Raw genomic sequence first — 23523 nt, forward strand, 5'->3', positions numbered from 1 at the left:
GTCAATATGAACCTTTTTTTCTCAAGCCAAGTAATATTTTTAAATCAAAGGCTTTAAAATTTTCACAATATAAATATTGTACCCAACACACAGTATTTTATCAGCTGTTCAGACTTTGGAATGCAATTGAGCAGAAGTGGAAATATGAACTAGCATTTCTTGAGTACCTACTAATGTTTGAGGATTGTTCATACTCTTTTAAGCCTCACTGAAGATCTGCCATGAAGGTATTATATCTTGGTTTCCATTTTTCCATTGTATTTTATCCCACTAATATTTAAGCTGAATACATCATTTTATTGAAGATTTTCAGAGACTAGGACTTAAATACCTGCTTCATTCTGCCTAGCTGCAGGCATTAGAGACGAGCAGGCCCAGAGCAGGTCAGAGCAGAGGTGGGAAGTGTCAATCTGGTTTTCAAGGTAGGGTTGGCAAGGATCTGAAAATCAGGGTAGCAAGTGCTGGAAAGCAATGTAAGAACATCAAAAGGCAGGATACAGTTTGATAAAGAGGTAAGGGTAATTTGTATGCTAATGGATCAAAATCAAATGAGGCCTCTTCCAGCACACTATTATGAAAATTTAATTCGAACTTACACTTAAGTCTCAACTCCTACCAGAAAAAGTTCTGTACCTATTTTATTCTGCATTGTATTAGGAATAGTAATAAAGACTCTCATTTATTGAGCCTATTACCTATGTAAGGCACCATCCTAAAAGCCTGCATATATAGGCATGGTCCTACATAGGGTACCCATAGAACACTAATCTAAATTGGGTCTCTTTCCCCCATTTCACATATAGAATACTAAGATTCAGAGATACAAAGTAACTAGGCCAAGTTTCTAAAATGTCATAGCTGTAGTATGACCACACTGTTTCATTTTGTTTGGGGCAGAGGGCTTCCCAGGATGCTAAAACCAGTATAGTCCCAGGAAAGCAAGGAAAATTGGTCACCTTACATATATGGGCTCAGATTCCAGATACTTTCGAATCAAAACACGTATCCTTTCCACTATTCCACATTTCTTTGTTGAACTGTGTAGTCTCTGTTTACTCCTATTACAACACTACTTAGCACAGTGCTTTGTATGCGTCAGCACTAGCAAAATAGTTAATGAATAAAGAGATGGGTAGAAAATTTCTGTGACTACAGTTGTGTAGTAATGATGATGCCTACAGTACACGTACAGTCACAGGGCTCCTTTTTCTTTATTTGTCCACTTAACTTCAAATAGAAAGCTGGTAAATGCCTAACAAGTCCTGGGGGCAGGAGAAGGTGGGTGTTTGGGGAACGGGGTTGGCAGACAGCCCTAAGTCATAGTGTTTGCTGATTTCCAACAATGACCAGTTTTAAGCCACTAACACAGTGTCACTGAACACAGGGTTGGGAAGAGATGAAGGAGCAGATCGTTAACTTTCCATCCTACAGGTATGATAAATGTAAATAACTGTAAAAGAATAGGTAACAGGGAGTAATTAGGAACGGGTAAGTTGTGATGTATTACCTTTATTTTAGTATAATTTATTTCATTGTAAATTTACATAGTGTCATCTTTAAGAATGTGTTTAACAACCAGCTCACCAAAGTCCTGAAAGGTGAACAATCAGTTCTTAGAAACAATCAGGTCTGCTGGCTGGAGCACTCCTGGCCTGTTCTGCAGCTCCACAGATTTCTCCCACTGGAGAAATGGCTAGTGAATGAGCTGGTGCAGGCCAACCCCATCAACATGTCTGCACTGAAAACAGAGAGAAAACTCGGAGCAGATATTTCTCTGATGTATAAAAATAGTAAAAAGAGCATGGCATATTTTCCAGAGAAAAAGTACCAAAATCATCGAGGTGAATCTTTGGAGAATTTTAGAAATTTGGTACCTTGTAAGTCTCTAAATATACTTAATGTTTTTAAGGATTTTGGCCATTCTTTAATCTTTGAAGTGTACCAGGGCTGTCAAAAAAGCGAGGTACTCCTGGTCTCTCTTCTCTGCTGAGTGGACTTGGCCAAATTATGTGGCCTAGTTTTGTGGACAACTGAGATGTTCTTCATAAGCACATGCACGCACCCTTTCTAGCAGGAAGATGACTTGGGATTCTCTTGCACTATCCTCATTGTCCACCACTTCTTCTCTCCTTAGCAGCCCAAATACAACAGCAGCAAGAAGTTAGGGTATCACAAAGTGATTTGGAAAGCCGGTGAGTCCGTGCCTTCTAAATGTATGAGACACCGGGTCTCGCCTAGCAGTCTCCTCCCCTCCGCCTGCTTCCCCTTCCTTGAAAATAAGTGAGGCCATTTTACTTATTGCATAATATTGCTGTTTTTCAGGCCTGTTCCATGTCTACCTCATAGCAATGCTCCACCTCAAAGAAATTGGTCCCAGCGTAATGGGAAAATATCATTTACTTGGGCAAATGCAGGCCAAAATTACGCAAAAACATCTGACAGAGAGTTACAGGCATGGATAGTCATGGAAAGATACAACCTTTGGGTGAATCTTTCCCCGTCCAGTGCCCAGTGGCTCACTGTGTGAATCACTGCTGCATACCGCACCTTCCAGTCTTGGATGTGCTCATTGGGAAGATGTGTATGAGCAATATCTCACGGGACTGTTGGGAGAATTTAAGGAGAAAAACCTGTTTACCAAGTAGAGCCCTAGCCCATAGGAGATGCCTGACCATTTTAGTTCCTCCTTAAAAATTTGTTTAAAACCCACTTAAAATATTCAAGGCTCTTTATAAGCTGTTTGCTTATAAATCAGATATGTTTAGTAAGAAGACAGTCAATAAGGCTGACCCTGAGCAAAAGCAGGAGGCTATTTTCGAAGTACAGATCCCCTCTGAGTGGGTTGTGTTTCACAGCTTGTTCTTTCAAGTAAACAAGAGCCTTTTGTAGTAATCTCTCCCACGTGACCAATGGGAACAGATTGTCTTCCATCTAAAGCAAACGAGAAATTGCTTAAGTAAAGGTAGTGACTCTATGAATCAAAAAGCACTTTCTCAGATAACAGGCATTAAGCAAAGTCTGTGTACAAATTTGACGATTTTTATTTCACTGCCTTTTGACAGCCCTGTAGAAGGGTTTAAGAGAACAAGATCTGACTACAGCTTTCAAAAATTCATCGCTGAATATTTGCTAACCTTGCTCCCCGCGATAGCTGAAGAACTAGGATAATGCCCTTCAAATGGAGATAAATTACAATCTTTCAAAACATTATCACGGTCTTAATCGAGTTTGCTCCAGTCCCGGAACAGCCTGTGACCTTGTTAGTTACACAACAAACATATCTGTTACTTCACATTCTATAGGTAGTAGGATAGAGCCTTTAATCTAAGTGTTTTCTGTACATAGCAGGATGGATTGACTTCAGTTAATGCTTTTGGAGATAAAACAAGATCCTGCTTATTTAAAAAGAGGTATCAAGCTAGTTCAGATATGGCTCAGATTCTTTAAAAAAATGTTGCACGTGGACATAGTTTCCTAACTATAGAAAAGTTTGGAGAATAATGCAAAGTCTATCTGGGTACCTCTTATGCAGCTCCCCCAAATGTTACCATTTTATAGACGTGTAATGTGATTCAAAGGACAAGGAAGATAATGCCAGGTTCAGAAACAGGCATGTCTTATATAATTCTGTCATAGTGTGCTATCACATGTGATAAAAGCAGAGGAATTTCACAGTTAACATATTCAGGAGAATCCATCTTCTTAATTTCTTTGGAAGAAATCATTTGCCAATTTTTATCTATTAATGTAACTAACTCCAAGTACATGAACAGATTCCAATATATGGGCCAGTTTATGAAAACCACAATTAGTATATCTTGAGAAATTAAAGCCCTTTTATCCTGAATAGAATGTTACAGTCGCTTGGAAATCAGCGTGTGGGGTGTTCCAGGATGTCAGCACATCAGCAATGAGGCCACGGTGTGGACTTTCAACAGAAGGGAGGGTGGGGGGCAGGGGAGAGTTTGAACGGTATTAATTATTAAATGGCAACATTTAATCCTAGATCCTTATGATCTGTGCCAAGAGAAAACATCTGCGGGTGCTTAGAACAGGCAGATTTGGAGCATCCATACAGGTTCTGCTAGGTTTTGATGAAGCCTCCCAGGGAACAAGGTAATTTGGGAAGCTAAGCATTTATTCTCCCACTTACACTCTCAACCTCTTGGCAAACAGATGACTCTGTGGTACCGAGAAGGACTTTACGACTTAGCGCGTGGGGCACAGAAGAGAAGGAAGGGCGCTTCCTTTGTACTTCTGCCTAGTCAGGGCTCTCTGAAATGAGTTCAGTGTTCACATCACACAAGAGAAACCTCAGGACCCCGGCACTGGCCCCTCCAGCCACGACTGCCGTCTGCACGACAGTACCCATTCACTCTGCTCCCTGTCGGCCCTTGCTTCTCTGTTTCAGTGTTCTTTCCTAAGTGTTCCTGACATTTTGTTTATCTCTCTTTTAAACATTCTGCCAAGATTATGTCTGGAAATGAGAAAAAAAAGCCTTCCATTTTTCACTTGTTCAATCTGTTGCAAGGGAAACAATTCAGCACCACTCTCAAAACACGAAGAACGTTTCAAGACGCTCAGAAGTCCCTGGCAGATTGCTGGGCAAAAGCAGGGCTGTAGCACAAATGCCAAAGGGACAGAATAAATTCTCGTACACAACGCGGCTTTGATGAAGTCAGATTTTTAGTTGCTGTTCTATTCTCTCCACTGTTTAAATGACAGTCTTAAGGAAAAACACATTTTCCCTCTTCCCTTACACGTAGGCACACACATAAAGCCCTCATGCTCCACTTTTGAAATCAGCATGTTAATGAAAGACGAGTCTTTCTGATGTGTCTGGAGGACTTTTTGATAAGGTGTTTTTATGACTTCATAAATACAGTCTGGGATTTCCTTAGTTACCCTAAGGGAGTTAGTTAACCTAATTTGATTGGCTACAAACATCTGACCAGGAAGTCCTTCCTATTCTTAATTGCAGCAACACTACCCACATTTTCATTTTGTTAGATTTTGATGACTTGCTTAGCATTGGACTCCCCAAACGCAGCCCTTAGCCAGCCATCCTGTAGGGAAAATCCTGAAGCTCATTGCCAGAAGGAAGTTTATAAGGATGTCAAAGAAAAACATATTTCACGAGAGAGTCTAAAGACTGCTTTTGAATTTCAGACGTAACTCACCATTGTACCTCTTGATCTCCATGTGACCAGATTTCCTATCCTTGCTTTTCATCAGCTAGATTGATTGGGTGCCATCCCCTCCCCCGCTTCTGATCTTGCCTTGATCCCCTCGTCTTCCAATATGTGAACCATGATTATTCTCCCAAGAACAGTTGTAGTAGTAGTTGTAAAGAAGAAAGGAATGGCCAGAATTTGTCAGTAATCTCTATATAGAATCTGGGTGTAGTGTTTATAAATCCGTAACAAAACCCAAATCAGTTTCACAGATGTATCTCAACTAAAGCAGAGCCAGAAGAGTCATTCCTCATCTCTGTTGGTAACCCTCAAACACGGAAGAACATCCAAGGATGCAGCGTGCATGAACTCACTTAAAATCTCCAACTCTGGTATTTATCTTCCAAGCCTGCAAACTCCTGAGGGCCTCTGGCTTTGCTGTCCTAACATTCAGCTCTGTCATCACAGTATCTTGTCATTAGCATCTTTGTCATTCCACCTTCTCACGCTTCGTACCGTTTATTGTCCCACATGACGCACTCTTAATACATTAACCGCTTTCCCCAAACCCCTTCAGGCCTGGTTCTTCTGCCCCAATTGTTCCACCAAATCTATTCATGTGGCTTTTGGGCATGTCTGCACTACAAACAGAGCCTCATACATTGTCATAAAGTGTTTTTCTAGCTTTCCTTTCTATCTGCTCATATAAGCCTAAGAGCCTCATGTCAAGCCCACCACTTTACTCTGGGAGCTGCCAAGGGTTGCCCCTGAAGTTCTTATAAATAAGACTAGTTCCAAGTAAACAGAGCTTGTAATCAGATGTCTAGCCTCCGTAACTGTGTGATCTTAAACTACTATTTCCTGACCTGCTCTAGGGGGTTGAGTGGTGTCCCTCAAAAATCCTTTTCTACCCAGAATCTGCAAATAATGTGATTTTATTTGGAAATAGGGTTTTTGAAGATGTAGATAAGGTGAGGATGAAGATGAGATCCTAGTGGATTAAGGTGGGCCTGAACTCTAATGAGTCTCCTTCTAGGAACAGTAAAAGACATACACACACACACACACACAGAGAAGACGACCACGTGAAGACAGAGGCACAGATTGAAGCCACGAGCCAAGGAAGGCCAGAAGTGCCGAGTGGGAAAAGGCTGGGAAGGATCCCCCCGCTAGGGCCCTTGAAGGGTGCAGGACCCTGCTGACACCTTGATTTGATTTTGGACTTCTAGCCTCCAGAACTGTGAGGGGATAGTGCATACCTCATAGGAGCGTTAGGTAGACCAAATGAGCTAATGCGTAGGACAGGCTTGGGACAAGACCAGGTTCACATCTCTACTTACCACCACTAGTAGGGATGGTAGGGGAACATTGCTTGAACCCGCTGAGCCTCAGTTACCTGAACTATAACAAAATGGGGGTGATAATTTCCACCTACCTTCACTGAAGAGTTTTTGTGATGAACAAATGAAGTTACAAACACAAAAATCCCTGGCATATAAGAAACATCATGAAATGTGGGAATCTGTGCTCTTCATCCTCCTTTTCCCTCAAACTACTAGAGGTGGGGGGCTGGTGGGGAGAGAAACAAGACAATCAGGATATAGTTACTTCAGTTAGAAAAATGACCACCTGCACACGGTGACTCCGAAGAATTCTGGGAGCGTCTTTGGGTTGAGTTCTGGATCCTGTTAAGATGCTATCCTCTAAATACGGTTTTCTCAAGTGGTAAGGCTGACGTCACTAAGCCACAATTATCTCTGTGCAGACAGAATCAGCAAAAACACTGTCAGCCATTCAGTCAGTCCAGCCAGTTCAGGTCTTCGTCCCTTCCGCCCTCCCTCCTTTCTTCCCTTCTTGCTGACACGTCTTCCCATCCACTCTCTCTCCGTACTCTCTTACTGCCTCAACGTCATAGTCGGGGGCAGCTCTGCAAAGGGGGCAGAGCCAGTGTGCCTGGAACAGTTTGTCACACTGTAAGCTTGGTTTGTCAGAGAATACTAAAACGTATGTCCCTGGGCACTGGGGCAGGTTTCACCAGGAGCAGGGACAGATTGCTTGAGAGAAAATAGACAGCATTGAAACCAGGTAGTAGGTATTTGTGAACAACTGGGTAAATCTCAGGGATCCACAAAACCAGATTGGTGGCTGCAGTCAGGACTGTAATTTCCCATGTGGTGGCCACAGGACCACCAAAGTATAGTAGAGAGATGAAGCCAGGGAAATATGGGACAGGAACATAGTGTCATTATCAGCCACTTTTTCAGTGACCTTGAATTTATGGCCGTCACCTAGGAGAGGAGCAGCCAGGCATCCCGCTGGTTTCCGAGGGCCTGCAGAGAAGCATGAAAATACCCAGTGAAGGACGCTCAGACAGCCGGATGCCAGAAGGCTGCCCAGGTGGTGCCAACCACTTGCTCAGCAAAGAGCCAGTTCGATGGAGTTATGAAAAAACCTTTCCGGAGTGTAATAGCTAAAAGGTTAAAAATGCTTAAGGTATAGCAAATATATGGGTTTGCATTCATGCAGTCCTTGGTGTGATCTGGTTCTGGCATGCACTTGAGTGGCCTTGGGAAAATTACTTCTCTTAGTGTCAATTGACCCAAATGTAAAGTGAGGATAAAAATAGCCTACCTTGCAGGCTTGTTGGAGGAATTAACTGAAGTTATATAAGAAAGCACCCTGGGACATTAGATTAGAAAAAAAAAATGGATTCCTTCCTTTCTTCCTTCCCCTTTTTCATGAATTCCTACAATCATTGTCCCAAGATAGAGGCAAAAAAACTTCGCATTCGATATGAAATAATCTGTATCTTGTTCATTTAGCATCAAGATTCAAATGGTCTCTTTCTTAGTAAAAGCTAGAAGGGAATATTGGTAATATCTCTCAAGGACATCTCTAGATTTCTAAAACTGGTGACCAGCAGAGTGTCACCTCCCTCTCCACTTGTCGCTAGTAAAGTACCCCCTCCCTGTGGACTAGAGCTAGGCCACATATATTATATGTACACTTGGACGCTCCTAAGTGCTAATTTTGATGGGTCAAGTAGAGAAGAAATTATAAAAATGGCAAATTAATAGTCACTCAGTTATCTGGGGTCATAAAGCAGAAAAAGATGTAAAGTCAGACAAGGTAAGTGGCCAAGCAGTGAATGAAAGATACCTGCAAGCAGGGGCTGAATTAAGGCCTTGAGTGAGGGATTTCGATTGAGAGATGAATTACTTAGGAAGATTTCAGCTGCAGGTAGCAGAAAGCTCAGCTCACAGTTGCTTAAACAATAAAGTTCTGGGCTCAGGTGTCAGGAAGTCCGCATATGGTGAGGGCTTCAGCATTGCTGGATCCTCAGTATGTGGATGTGGTTCTGGGTTCTTTTAGTCCCTGCGCTCCGCAGCCTGAGCACCAGCTCAGCTCTAGGCCTCATTCCACATTAATCCCGGGACGCCTGCAGCAGCTGCTGGGGCTACGAGCTACACATGAGTCCCTGTTCTCACTTAGCGGGAGAAAGGAACAGGCTTTTCGTGGTGCAGAAACCTCCCGTCGCTCTGCCTTCCCTTTACATTAACCGGACTGGGTCACATACCCGTTTCCAACGCGAGAAGAACTTACCCCTTGACCAGCCAGTCTTCCCTGGGCTGTGTGGGGTCAGCTTCCCTTGAGGAACTGGGGCTCTGTCAGGCGGCCCAAATACCCGGACCGACTACTGTATCGGGAAGAAGAAAGTACGAATGGGTCCAGTGTAGGCCACCAATCTTTGATGCTACCGAAGATTAGACGGGTAAAATTTATACATTTCCAAGGGCCTGCTTTTCATACGTGGGGGCAGCATCGCACAGGAATTGTCGCCAAAGTCGGAGAGGGATATTTGTCTCAATTCCCAGGCGGTGAGTCTGCCTTAGCGCTATGCCGTTTCAGGCGCGCTGGCTCTACTGCAAGCAGCACAGACCTCCTCTCACCTTTCGGGAGTTACGATTCCTCATGGCGGTGCACATACCATTCGGGCGCTCCTGGGCATTTGTGACATCAGGGCCAGGGGCTGTTAACCTGACTCAGCAATAGATCACCTGGGATCACCTGCCAGTTCACTGATCCAGTAGGTGTGAGACAGGGACTGGACATCTACATGCTTTTTAATCCCTGTTGAGGGAGTTGGAGACTGGAAACTCAAGGTTGGGATGAGAGAGCTTTATTTCCCTGTATACTTTTTTGTTTGGCTTGGATTTTTTTTTTTTTTTTTTACCATGTGTACATTATTCCCTTCCCTTCCCTTCCCTCCTTCTGTTTTCTTTACTCAGGCCCCCAGTGTTTCTGAGGTGCAGCCAGGGATGAGAACTATTCATCCATACGGTCAAATATTAAGTTTAGGATTAGGTACTTGGGAGGCCAAAGGTGCTTGAAACATTTTCTCAGAGTCCTATTGGAGCGTATTGTCTCATTAATGAAAACCCTGCAGCCAAGAAGGGGGCCAGGCTAATAATGCCTGACTCAGACTCTTGGACTCATTTCTTTTCCGGTTTCTGCATAAGTCCTCAGAGTCCCAAACAGGCCCCATTTCTGGAAATGGAGAGATGGACACAACCAAAGAGTTTGGGTGACTGACACAGAAAAGGAGAATTTGTGCAGAAACTGTTCGGCCCCCTTTTGAAACTGCAAGCAGAGGACTTGCTCGTGAGTACAGTCAGCTCTGCTATTCTCCTCATCCTCTGACACAAGTCTTAATGACAGAGGGAGGAGACCAGAGTAAGCCCAGCTTGTTTAGTTTAAGATCTCATTGTAGGTGCTCTTTCCAAAGGCTCTTCTCAATGATGGAGGCACTGCTCCTCTTTGAATGACAGCCCTAAGAAGCCAGAGTCACTAACTGGATGGCCTGAAGCCCTTCTTACTAGCAACTTAAAGAGATAAGAGGTAGATGGAGAAAGACATGCTTAGCAATTATTAAAATGGTGGACATTTTTTTCAGAAAGGAACATCCTGTGTTCACTGTTTTGGAACTAGTTATGGAAATCAACCACACAGGAGTCCACTGTCGCCTAATGTTCATTTTCACAAGAATAGACCAGACCACTTATGGAAGCAATTACTCTCTTTCCTTGGCATTTCACACCAGATATTTTTTAACCAGCATATAAATTTCCTAACAAACCTTTAGGTATCCACATGCGGGGAATCGTTCCTCCTATAAGGCCAAAGTCATTAACAGTGCTTATCATTAACAAACAACCTCGAGCCTTTTTGGTGCACAGAGCCCCCCTCGCTATATCACCCCTATATGCTTTCTTCCATGAGGGTGCCTTATCCTTATAATACCTGTGTAGACTATTCCTCAGCAGCCTGAATTTAGAGGAGTTTGGCTGTTTCAAGATACAAATGCCAGGCAATTCTTGGTAGAAGAGCTCAGAAGATATCTCAGTCGTGACATCTATGCAGTGTAAAGAGTGACTCAGTCTGAGGTAACATTGATCTAAGCCATTGGCACCAAATTTCCTGCAGCTCCTTTAAAGTGTCCACCCCTTACTTAGCTGGTGCCCAGCGCCTGGAGGTTCACCCAAGAGGGACAGAAAATGCAGAGATCCAGGAACTGATAAGAGAAGTAGATGAAGGGAAACCAACCTTTTCCTAAACCCACTTTCCCCATGAATCATTGATGAGAACGAAGCCAAATTTTCTGTTTCCCGGTTTTTCTCTTCCCATCCATCTGCTTGAGCCTTACATTCCTAAGTATACCAACTGTGATTATTAAGAGCAAACCAAGTTCTACAGAATGCATATTATTTATTAAGTGAAATTTGATATTTAGTATCCTTTACTGCTTTAAAAATGAAAGGATTTTTCGTTAGTTCAAAGAAGAGAGCAGGGAACTTAGCTGAGTTTCTATTGTGATTCAGATTTGGGGTTTTACCTTTAAGCTCATTTAATTCTTGTTACCATCCTGCAGATTAGCTTCATGTATTATTTAATATTAATCCCAGGTAGTGTCCATTGTGTGTCTTTTCTGTTCTAGGGATCCTTGCAGGAGCTGGGGACATTGTGATCATGCCAGGAACTCAGTCTGAGTGTGTTGCAATACACACAGAAACGGGCCATCCTAGATATAAGAACAGAAGGCTGTGGTGGCCTGCATTTTCAAATTTAAATCTCTTTAATGTACACACCAATCAAAATGGTAGACTTGCCCCAAAGACAAATTCTGAAGTTGTTGCAAAGGACTCCAACGTTTTGAGATAATCAACTTACTAAAAATAGAGGGATAATTGATTAAGAACATAAGCTGTTGTTTGTCTTTTTAATTTTAAGGAACATTGAAATGGCTTCTGAATTTCTTTTCTTTTCCTTAATAAAGTAGCTTAAAATGTTCTAAAGAGACCTCATTTTTTCATTCATTCATACCCTACATTATTTTTTAAATAATTTAACATAGCTTACAAAAATACATACAATATAGCACAGGGTAAATAAAAATATCCAGTAGCAAAATTACTCTATCTATGTCAATTGCCTCTTGCTGTCTACTTCCTGTTCCCCACAAATAACTGCTTCCTTTTCCTGGTTTCCATTCTGTCTGAAGTCACTGTTGATGTCCCGGAGTGCTAGGGTTTCCTTTGGAACTGTTTCAGTGCCTCACACAGGCTCCAGACTGCCTGACTTGTCCCACGTGGGGTGTGTGTCGCCTCTTCCACAACACAAGCACAACGAAGTCTACAAAGTACTTAGGCAGGAACTCTTGTTCCAAACACATCTGTTTATCAGAGAGCAATTGGGTTGCATGTATAGAAGCTTCAACAAACAGGATATTCCATCTCAAATTTGTGACCACTTGGCCCGCACAAGAGTGCCTCCCAAGGAAGCGTGCGAATTCTCAAGATCGCATGGCTTGTCATCTGCCACAGTTGCTGAAAAGATGTGGCTAGGCTCTATTCCTTGGCACTTGCTAGTCCAAGGCCAACAATTAGTGCCTTTTTTGAATCTGTGCAGTGTTTGGATTAATTTCAGAATGGGAAATCATTAGTATTCTTAATTTAAAGAGGAAACCTTTGGACAAGAGTCTGCGGCTATAAATCAATAATAAAGATTTTTCTCTGAATTATGATGTTTTTACCTGACTCTAAAATTGGATTTTTTTTTTTCCTTTCTGTATTTGAGCTTTTGAATTGGACTTAACATACTGACTCTGTCAGGTTCCTAGGGTGAATTGATAATGAAATTAGGAGAGACAGGGTCCATTGACTTGGAAGACCTATGCCATTAGTTAAGTCTCCTCTCTGTTTCTGCAACTGGCTTGACACCCGCTTAGTCACCCTAGTTTTGGCACATGCCTCTGACACTGACACTTAAGAGAGCAGAGCTCAGAATAGAGATGAGGAGGTGGCATGGTAAATAGATGTTATGAAAAAAAAAAAAAAGACAGAGGTGAAAATCAATACTTCCATTAACATCTAGAAGCAGATATCTCAAAGAACATTTATATGTTTAGCTGACAGTAATGCACCAAGAAGACTAGTTCCTTTAAGGATCACAAGTTATATGACTATCACTACGGTGTTATTTCATTTTCTCTTCTTTTTTTGCCAAGAGATTTCACCAAGAGAATTTAAAACTAAGACAAAACAAAACAAGCCAACGAGAAACTCTGCCAAGCAAAAACATTGAAATAAGGGTTACATTTTCAAGGAAGAAGCTGTGACAAAATTCTAGTGACATACAGCAGAATTATTAGTAATGTGCAGCCAAAGAGCTGTCCTCTTGATGTTTGTTGTAACAGGCATTGATTTGTACCTACATCTCCTTTATAAGGTTGTTTCTTTGGTAATGCATGTAACCGAGAGGCCTGTATTGCAATGAATTATAATGATCTGTTTTGTTTTGCTATCCTCTCATCTTCAAATCAAGGTTTAATTCCTGGCTTCTGTGTTCCCTGATTCTGTGACTTAGAGTAGCCAATGAACTTACATAACGCTCAGTTGCCACATGTGTTAAAAAGGTATTGGGAGGAATAGGTGATGGGTGTATGTGAGTGCCTAGCATGATGCCTGGCACACGACAGAGTCTGGTAGATAGTTCCCCCCACCTCCCGACCCTGTGCTGCTTCACTTTCCATATCTCTCATGTTAGTTCCCTTATCTCTGCCAACCTCATCCGCTTTACCATCTCCACTCTACACCTTCAGAGGAACACATCAGGGTAAAGGATGATGGTATTCAATGACTTGGGATATGAGACTGACCTGGTAGCCTTCCCTACAGTGAAGATGCTAGCATCCCCCTGAAGCCACCCCTGCTCCCACCCACCATCGTTAGGCAGTGTGGGGTTAGGGGGTACTCTCGCCCCTGGGGACAGAGGTAGTCCAGCAGACTAGACTGTCAGCGTGCACCCAGAGAAAGTTACTCTAACTTGATTCCAGAAAGGGCAGGTTTAGAACAAAAAAGTGCTGAGAACCTTGAAAGAAAATGAGAGCTGCTTAGAATTCAAATGAGCAAAAGACAGGAATGTTAATCAGTATCTGACCTGTGTCCTAGACTGCAGAAAAACAAATTTCAAAAAGTTCAAAGAAAATACATGTTTGGTCTCATGGCCAGAGAGTTTTCTAAAAGGGTATATAGAAAGGCCCAGAAGGAGTGGAAAATGAGATTCTAACTATATAGTAAAAATTAGCTGAATATGAAAGAAAAACTAAAGAAATCAATATAGTTGCTCGGAGAACTCTCCTTTGAGCTCAGATTTTAAAAAGTATGTTTGGAAGATCAAAGAACTTGCAGCCAAAAACAAGAGTAATGCAATAGCTACCAACCTAGAAGAATGTGTCCTGAAGAATAAAGTGAAACATAAGCTCGATTTTGCTGCGGGGAAAAAAGAATAGCAAAAAATGACTTCTACCAGTGTGTAAGGAGCAAGAAGAACAAGGAGCTATTAGTCCCATTTCTGAGAGATTATGATGTAATGTTAACCAGACAAAGAGAAACCAGAATTTCTTAGCCCCTGTTTTGCTGTCTCTTCTCCACCAGAAGAATGACCTTCCCATTGAAAATGTAAAGGTGCCTGGCAGATGTGCCTAAGGACTGAAAACAATACGCTGAATGCCAGGCATGATTTTCCCTGGGGGAAGCAGCCGTGGGAAGGATCTCCAAGGGGGGCATCGTCCAGAAGCCAGGCGGCTCCTGCAGTGTCCACGCAGAAGTTGACAATGGACTGAAGCGAGGCCATGTGGAGGGGACAGAGAAAGGAGGTAGGAGAGAAGGTGAGAAGACAGAATGCACAGACTAACCCAAGCAAAGACTAGAAAACACTGGTGAGCACAGAGAAGGAAAACATTTCACAGATTCCTGGGGGATGGTGAAAGCAAGATGAGGGTAGTGGAAAACATGAGCAAAAAGCAGCCTCAAGCCTAGTAATGGCAGCAGAAGGTTGGGATATATTTAAGAAGCAGTGAGGATCTAGGCTTACCAGCATCAAAGGTGATGTTCAGGGATATACCGGCTATAAAGGAACCACAGAAGAAAGAATAGAAGTCCAGGTCCAAAGGGTTTACTACTTATCAGAAAGGCCAGAATGAGGGCTCCACACCTGATGAGGAGCCAGAGGTGAATTGGAAAAAAGTAGTAGAGTCACACATGTACCTCCTCCTGTGGATGCCACGTGATCGGAACGTACAGCTCAGCCTGAAGGAGTCGAGCTTTGTGAATTTCTCTGTGCTTTGTGTGGAGTTGACTAGTGAATGGCAAAGCTGTTGAAAGTGGACAGTACCAGTACTCCCTTCCCTGTTAAAGGCCAGGAAGCTGGGTACTTAACTGCTGAGTTGCGGGTGTCAATGCTGATAAAGACAGCATTGTGGTCCTGCCAGAGCTTATAATAAGGCTTCCTAAGGTAGACCTGGGATCAGAGAAAGCTTCCCAAGGACGTGATGTACGGGCTGAGAGCTTGTGGGTGAGCAGAACTCAGCCTGAAGCATTGTACACTCCAGGAGTGGAGAGGCTGTATTCAGATCTGAGTGCCCCACTTCGCAGAGAAATGTCAAACTGAAGCTCTGTCACATGAGGAACATATGGGACAGCTAGCCCGGAGTCACCGACATAGCAGGAAAGCTGTTTTATGAACTCCATGCTGCCTCAGAAGAAGAATTTGATCTAATTCTGAGGCAATCTATCACTGAGGTCAAGCTCAGAGAGTCCAAACCCCATAACTGGATTTGAATCCTGGCTCTGCCATGAATTACATTACCTCATATGGATAACAAGGAGAACAATAATAATACAGATTGCATAGCACTGCTGGGAGGATTACATTTAAAAAAAATACCTGTCAAGTGTCCAAAACAGTGCCTGGACCATGGCAGTTATTCAATACATGTTGGCTATTCTCATTACCTAGTGAATAAAAGTTAAAACAGATAGGTGTATATCCTTATGTAATGGAATGTTCTAGCAATTCAAGTTGAACACAGTGATGTGAGTTATCTAGAAAAATAACCTGAAGCCTTTAATCAGAGACCAAATGGTCACTGGAAGAAACCAGGAGGAACGGATACCTGCCTCCAGTGGGGAGATGAACTGGATAACATCCAGTCTTTCTGGCTTCAAATCCCACCATTTCCTGTAAAAGAACTGGGTTTTCCAAGAGTACTTTGTTTCAACTAAGAGATGTAGTTCTGGTAGCAAGTTATTTATTAAATATCCTGTGGATCTTTCCTTGTCAGGAGAAAATATTTTTTAGATTCATAGGTATTAAGCTAGGACGTAGCTGTATATTTCAATTTGCGTCGAGTCAAATCCCAGAAAACCCTACGTGTTCAGTCTCTGAGGTGGAGACAAAGAACGCAGAATTTTTAATAGGTCTTCATTCCAAAATGGCAAGTGAGAAACTTTGGCTGTCAAACTGTCACAGCCATTTTTTAGGCACTTCCCGGTCATTAGTAAACCAATTGCCTTTTATTCAAATCCGCAATGGGAAATAAGGGCCAGTTAAGAAACACAGATTTGCTTTGTCCTTCAAGTGTTTTCCTTAAAATTCTTGATATCAAGGAGAGCAGGGAGAAATGCTGTTATCTGGGCTCTCAAAACATAGAAGAGAATCAAAGGTGATTTAGAAGGAAACACTGGCCCGCTTTACTGAGAATTCAGCCAGGTTGATTTGCTCAGTGGTTAAAGAGTAACAGCAACTACACTAACCACCAGAATGGTCAGTGCAATTAATGCAATTAAAGTAATTAGTCCTGGCAGCTGTAAGGTCAAATGGCGGTAGCTCTGTAACAACAATCTGCCACTTCAAAATTACTGACATTTCCAACTAAATTATATTCTCTAAATTGTTGCCTTAATGCTAAATAAATAAAGTTATGCTAATGTAGGGCCTGATTACAGATTGAAATTAGCACAATTGCTTGTTACACAGTCTGCTAGGGTTAACATTTTTTAAAAACATAATTAATGGCCTTTGCTTACTGTCTCTGGTTATGGATCCAGCAGTTCATTTGCATTCTATGGCAATATGCTGACAGTGCTAAAATGTCGAAGAAGAAAAGATTTCATCTGCGGGCGGAAGATGTGTTTTTTTCACGTCATCCAGCTAAAAACTTGTTACGGTTTCAGGCCAGTGTTCATAACAAAGATGACCAGAAAGGGAATGGATAAGAATGCGGCTAGAATCCGTTTTTCTTTTCAGTCTTGTGATCCGAGCCTTTTCTGGAGTCAATGTGAAATGTAATTGCTCTTTTGACCTCTATCTTCTCTCTCCCCAGGTCTCTACACTGGTTGATTATTGCAGGAATGAAAGGCACTCTGACCTTGTCGACGGAGCGCCTTACAGCTCTCAGTGTTGCCCATTATACTGAAGGCAGGCGGCTGGGAGAGAGGCGGAATCGACGCGAGAGCTGCTCACCGGGCAACCTGCCAGAAAAGGCTTCAGCAGCAGCAGCTCAGACCTGGCCAAACAGCTCAGGCAGCAAAGGAAACAGCTGGGGGAGCGGGGGGCACAGAGTACATGGAAATATTGTTAGCACACAGCCTAAAGAGCTCTCGGGCCCTTGTGCTGCAGAGCGCCTTAGCTGCGCCCGTCCGGCATCGCCCACCTGCCCTGAAGACACACCTGGGAAGTCAGCTGAGGAGGGGAGCGCTGACCCACGTAAGTGCACCTGCCGATTTCCCGAAGTAGGCCACGTACTCTGAAAGGGTTATGATAATACTCCTATGTAAATAGGAATGGGAAAAAGATAGTTTGGGATATTTAGTTACAACAGTCGTTCTAGGTTATGAATTATTCAGTACAAGCCTGGTTGGGTGCATTTTTGGATTTAAGGTTCCTGGAGGGGTGAGGGTACGACTCACAATGAAACTGCGCTCACTCCTTCAAGCTCTGCAGTTAAAGGGGGCTTTGTTTAAAATCAGCTGGAGTTCCTTTGTGTCTCTGCCAGTTCTGCTCCAATCAGTTCTATTCAACACAGTTTCACTGAGCATTTATTATGTGCCTAAGCATTGCGGGAGAATATGTGTGTCTATGAATTACTTAGACTCGGGGGCCAATCAGACCCAAAATGGTGCCATTTGCTTTGTGGTTCCATTTTTGTTCATTGAGGGCAGGCATTGAGGACCTGCTGAATGAGGCATGGGGTTAGGATTCTGACTTTCATTTAAGTGTTACTATAATTTTCAGGTACAGACCCTGTCATCCTCACTTTAGAAGAGTAGATTTCCAGTAATAGTAAATGCTTTGGAGTCTGGAATCAGCCAAACTTGGGTTCAAACTCAATTCTGTTACTAACTCTAAATCTGTGCAAACTTAAAAAATAATAATTTCCATTTTTCTGGGCATTGGTTGACCTGTAATGGAGGAGACTACATAAACCTAAGACCTTTTCCAGCTGGAGACAGTAGTTCTATGAGAACTATTAAGCAACCATGCATTCCAGATTTTCTGGGACATCCCAACCCAACATACTGCAGCCCATCGTGCCTATAAATATACTTATGCCTATCAAATAATGAAGCCAGGAATCATAACCCCCTACCTGTAGATAAAAAGAACTGTCAGAAATTGGGAAAGAATGGTGAGTAAAGGTTAGGGAGAACACTGTGTCTTGCCAATGGGTTTCAGCCCCAGGCAAGTTCGCTATTGATTCAATGTGACCAAAGAAATTGACAGCAGAACATTATTTGGGGTGAAAGGGTTATACCCAACTTTATTTCCAGGTGGCAGGTCAGGCACTAGAATCCCTTTCACTCAGAGCAAGTCTGCATGCAGCAAGCTGGTCTCTGCCTCTGGGCCCCTCTGTCTGCATAGCCATCCACTAGACCTCTCTGCACAGTCGTCCCACACAGCCATCCTCTGGGCCCCCCTGCACAGTTGTCTTGCACAGCCGTCCTCTGGGCCTCTGTCCTGGTCGCTGCCACCACTCCAGCCTCTGCTCTCCTGCAGCCTTGGAGCCCTGCCACCATGTTGTGCACAGAGCACTGGGTGGAGCTCTTTATATAGAATCAACAGCCGTGTATTGCCCACAGGTGTGCAGTGAGCTAGTCAACCAGGTCCAGGTGAGAATCCTGGCCACAGGAACTCTCATTTTATCCATAGCTGTTAAAAGATACTTTTCAAAGAAGGGTAAAATCATGGCCCTCATACAGATATCAAAATGAATACATGTTAAGAATTTGAGTCTACTCATTAATCAAAGAAGGAACCAACAGATGTTCTTACCAGTTCAAGAGAATCTGAAGAGATAGATTTAAAGATCAGGAATATTGAAATGAATATGCAAATGACACAAAACTGGCTTTTTTTTCCAGGGGGAGCTGAGCGAAGTCAATTGAACCTCTACCAGGCAGGGAAGCATTTGCATGTCTGTCAGTTACCTGTGACATACTAAATTGTAAAATAGCTCAAAGACAAAAAAAGGCTAGAATCGGATAACAGGATGGTTGAACTGTGTGAGTAGTTTCCCACTAAAGCTTACTTCCCCCCCCCACCCCCAGCAATGGAAATAGCAAAATTCATATGGAATATGGCATTTCTCTGTGAATTCTGGGTCTTCAGTGGATATCTGGGGAAATATCTCAGTGGGGGCCTGGGTATGAACAGGGATTACCCAGATAACTCCAATACCCACCTGCATAGAGGATTCTAATGAATCTTGTGAACAATTAAAGGACCTCTTCAATTGCTTTTGAGGTTGAAGGTATGACTGGAGAAGACTGGGAAATTCAGCTGTGTGCAGTATCTGTAGGTGCCCATTTCCCTTCCTGATCCTTTTAGGAGCCTTTGGTGACTTTTCTTGATGTCATAAAACTTTGAGGGTCATAAAACTGTTAGGAGTTTAGTTCACCAATGGCTAAGAACCAATGTGCACAGTGAAGACCCAGGGAAATCAAAAGGGGGAAAATGGGAATTAAAGAATAAAATGAAGGAAGAATAGGATAAGGAAGAATGGAAACAGGAAGTAAGAGAGGGATCAACTGGTACAGAAGCATACCTAGGATGCCTCTTGATAGAGCTACTTTGTTAATAAAAAAACACCATTCCAAACTCATGCCCCTAAAGAACAGGAGTAAAAAGAAGCTTTATTTCAAAAGCTCTGATGCTTTGTAGATTTCTCACCTCCACTGGAAACCTAACATGATCATTTTTTTTTAAATGAATTGATCAGAGAGTCTAACTCCATCATAGTAGATGAGATGCTCTCATACACACTGTTCATGCTATTTTATACTTTGGGTTTTGTCCCCTCTTCCACACTTTCCTCCCTTTGCAAAAGTTGAAACATGAAGAAAACAGATCAATTGAAAGCCTAAGTTGAAGTCTTTTCCATTTTAATTTATTTTGAGAAAAAAACACAATATTGTGTATGTCCTAGACTAAAGGAGATAGGGTTATTTACAATTCTGAAGGGGAACTTTGTGAAAATGCCGATTCAGGCTTAGCTCAGCAACTAAAATGAAGCATGAAAAAGAAATCATGGCATGTGGAGAACTGCGTGGTGGTCCTAGGGGGTTGTGAGAATCACTAAAGGTTGATAACTCAGAGGCTGGAAAGACAGTGTAGGGTCAGGGTTTATTAGACCTTCTATTTCATAAGGCTTTATAGCTTTCCAAGATAATAATCTGGAGTCACTCTTGAAATACAATTTGAAGAAACTCACTAACTCTCACACTCAAACAGGTCAGCTCAAAACCGGAGCCAGTATTATCTTGACTAAATCCTTCGGGAACTATGGACACTGGGCAAGGAAAGAAGGTTTTTCTACGTGACGTCGTGCATCTGGGCAGCAGACTCCCTTATTGGCAGTGAGCTGGCTGTGTTCGGACAAGTCCGAAAGGGTTAAGCCAGCTAACGCTAGGAAACAAATCAAAGAATGCTGCGTGAGTTCCTCTCAAGTCAAAGCTTCAAATGAACTGTTGAGTCCCACAGAATAATTTCTTTTCTTTTCATTGTTTTAACCTAATGGATGAAGAAAAGTAAATCAGTGTCAGAGTTTTTTGTTTTAAAGCTTCTGGTAGCTCAACACAGTATGTAAAAAAGGAAAATAATCATTTGTTTGTAGGGAGAAGAGAATGCCAATAAAACTTAAAGAAGCTTCCTTCTAATAGTACACATTGTTTAAAAAGGAACTGTAGAACTATTAGGTCTCTTTTGATCTTCCCCTAAAGCTATGAAGTGTACAAAATCGACCCAAATTGCCCTGCTTTCTAGATGTCATGTTTTAAATAGTATCACACACATACCTTCCAAGTTGTGAAAAGCCCATTCAATGTTTTATATAAAAGGCAAGTTAGCAGAAATGGGCAGAGAGCATGCTACTAAATATAGCAATATAATCTCTGTCATGTAAATTATCTCCTCGGTGTAGGTTAGAACAATGAGATAAAAGGTTTGTCTTGACAAAGTTTGAATAAGTAGAGACGGCATTGATTCAGAATATCCGTAACTTCTCTATCCGTGGGCCACGGGAGGGGGAAACAGAGCTCCTTTAATTTCAGGATCAGCCCGTCCTTCCTGTTCATTTGCATTTGGGGGTTTTGTCCACAATGTATTCATGTGCCAGTGAGATAATGTGTCCTTGCACAATCAGATAAGAGAGGGATAGAATTGCTGATGATGAAAGGAGACAGCACAAGGGCAAGCAAGCAAAGCCACCATCCTTTTCTCAGCTAATCTGGATAGATCTGAATCTCAACCTGAATCTCAACCATCTCAATTTTTTTTCCCTCATGGTGATGGTGAGGCCATTTTCCAAAGCTAGGTTAGGACATAGCAGATTGAGTTCAGCAGATTCTTTTTTTAAAGTGCCATTCAAAGGAGGAACGTGATGTCATTGTGCTGACTGGCTGTTCTGTTCTGGCTGTTTGTATGTGCTTGTCAGTTAAAAAATTGAGGGCAATGTAATTCAGCCAGCACTCCATGAGCATCAGCTGTTGTGCGGGGACTGTGGAAATAACAACACAGAGGCCTGTCCTTTAAAAATAATTCTGACTAGAAAGAGATCTGGGGTTTAAAGACATGTTTAAATTAATGACTGACATTATTGGTAGCAGAGCCATCAGAGTACATAGACAGAAATAGAGGCTAAACTCAAGGAGTAAAGGTGACATCCTGTGTGGTCCCTCGGTAATGTATGGACTAACCCAGGAATATCCAATGGACAGCAATTCAATATTCCCTAAGGCAAGTCAAGGGCAGGAAGCCATCAGGGGACCCCAGAGCTAGGAAGCAGGACAGAGAGCTCCCCTAGACAATTAACTGGAACCTCATTTTCCTTTATTGGAAGCTGCCAAAAATCTCCAGAACAGGAAAACTGTGTTCTTTGAGGAAAAATGTGGGAAAGCAGCAGCACAATGACTGGCATTTCATTGATAGAGGTAAATAGAGACCAAGGCACAAGCGCTCTTGTGTAATGAAAAGGGTGTAATGATTCACAGTGAGGAAAGATTCTTTTGCTTTGACTGACCTAGGAAACTTTTTAAAGGTAACTTGGATGCGTGAAGCACTCAGTTGTCTACCTGCTTGGAAAAGCTTAGCATCTTTTCATCTACTGCCTGCTGCCCCTTGGGTCAAGTATTCCCTGGGATGAAGGAGGGCTCTAGAGTAAGCAATCACCTGCTGAATTTGAAGTCATTCTGCTCTGGTCACTCAGAAACACCATAACTCTGAATTGGCCACTAATACCCTCTTGCTTCCCCTATGCCAGCCCTTGGTAGCTAAGCCTTGTTTGGTCTTGAAATCCACCAGGCTGAATAATGACCCCTTGGACCTTGTCACCCACAGAGAGCGAAAGGAACTATGAAATAGTCACAGTACTCATGAGAAAATAGTGTTTCTTTAGTGGGACACTGGTGTCCACTAAATAATCATTACACAGGAAATGTAGTTCCTACAACAGGGAAAATTCTTCCAGGGCTACTTGTCCAAAGGTGAGAGTCTACTAGCAATAATCCAAAAAATTAGAATGCAGAAGGGAGAGAAGGGGATGGAGGAACAGCCAACAAGATGGATTGATTATGGGCAGGAGGGGGTGGTGATGGAACGCGCTGTATCAAAGATGATCCCTGAATTTCTGAATGGAATAGCCATGCTTTTATGGAGATAAGAACTCTGGGAAAACACAAAGTTTGGAGGAGAAAGACCATGAAAGGGAAGAATCAGAAAAGAGAAACGTTCTGAAACTAGAGAAATGGGAATATCTGATAAAACCAGGACCCCAAAGAGATGGTAAGGAATGGATTCAGCATATAAATTGAAGGGTCAGCCTTAGATAGAAAAATGACTAGAACAGAATGACTTCAAATTCGGCAGATGGTTGCTTATTCTAGAGCCCTCCTTCTTCCCAGGGAATTCTTGACCCAAGGGACAGCAGACAATAGATGAAAAGATGCTAAGCTTTTCCCAGGCAGGTAGACAATCAAGTGTTTCATGCATCCAAGCTACCTTTAAAAAGTTTCCTGGGTAAGTCAAAGCAAAAGAGTCTTTCCTCGCTGTGAATTATTACACCTTTTTCATTACATAACAACGTTTGTACATTGTCTTCCTCTAAGCTAAGAAACACCTTGTTCTAAACTAGGGAACTAACATCTATTAAAGGCTTTGCATGCACCTCGCATGATGCTTCAAGCACTTTCTCACATTAGATCGTGGTAAAAGGAGAATAGATTCTCATATGGCAGCCTTTATTTTCTTCTCTGTGTCTACAGGACAAGGACACTGGATAAGATTTTAAAAATACAGATTATAAAGATGGATACATTTGGAGGTATGCACTGAGGAAAGCAAAAGGAAAATGACTAGGGATGAACAAAAGGAATGCCAACTAGTATTGAGACCTGGAAATGCATAGGTCGATGGCTTGCTTTTTTTCTTAGACAAACTAAGTGCCATGTTGACATAA

General features: G+C 42.4%; 1 protein-coding gene across 1 annotated transcript in view; it reads left to right on the forward strand.

Annotated features, from left to right (window-relative positions):
• Positions 1-16780: 16780 nt before the first annotated feature.
• The window catches only part of ZNF608 (zinc finger protein 608), a 150108-nt gene continuing 143365 nt past the window's right edge, over positions 16781-23523 (forward strand). The window contains exon 1 of the mRNA XM_036903190.2: positions 16781-17279. Coding sequence (XP_036759085.2) covers positions 17139-17279 — 141 coding nt within the window. The 5' untranslated portion in view covers positions 16781-17138. The remainder of the gene's footprint in view (positions 17280-23523) is intronic.

The sequence above is a fragment of the Manis pentadactyla genome, chromosome 13 (genome assembly GCF_030020395.1).
Source record: "Manis pentadactyla isolate mManPen7 chromosome 13, mManPen7.hap1, whole genome shotgun sequence".
NCBI classification, from domain to species: Eukaryota; Metazoa; Chordata; class Mammalia; order Pholidota; family Manidae; genus Manis; species Manis pentadactyla.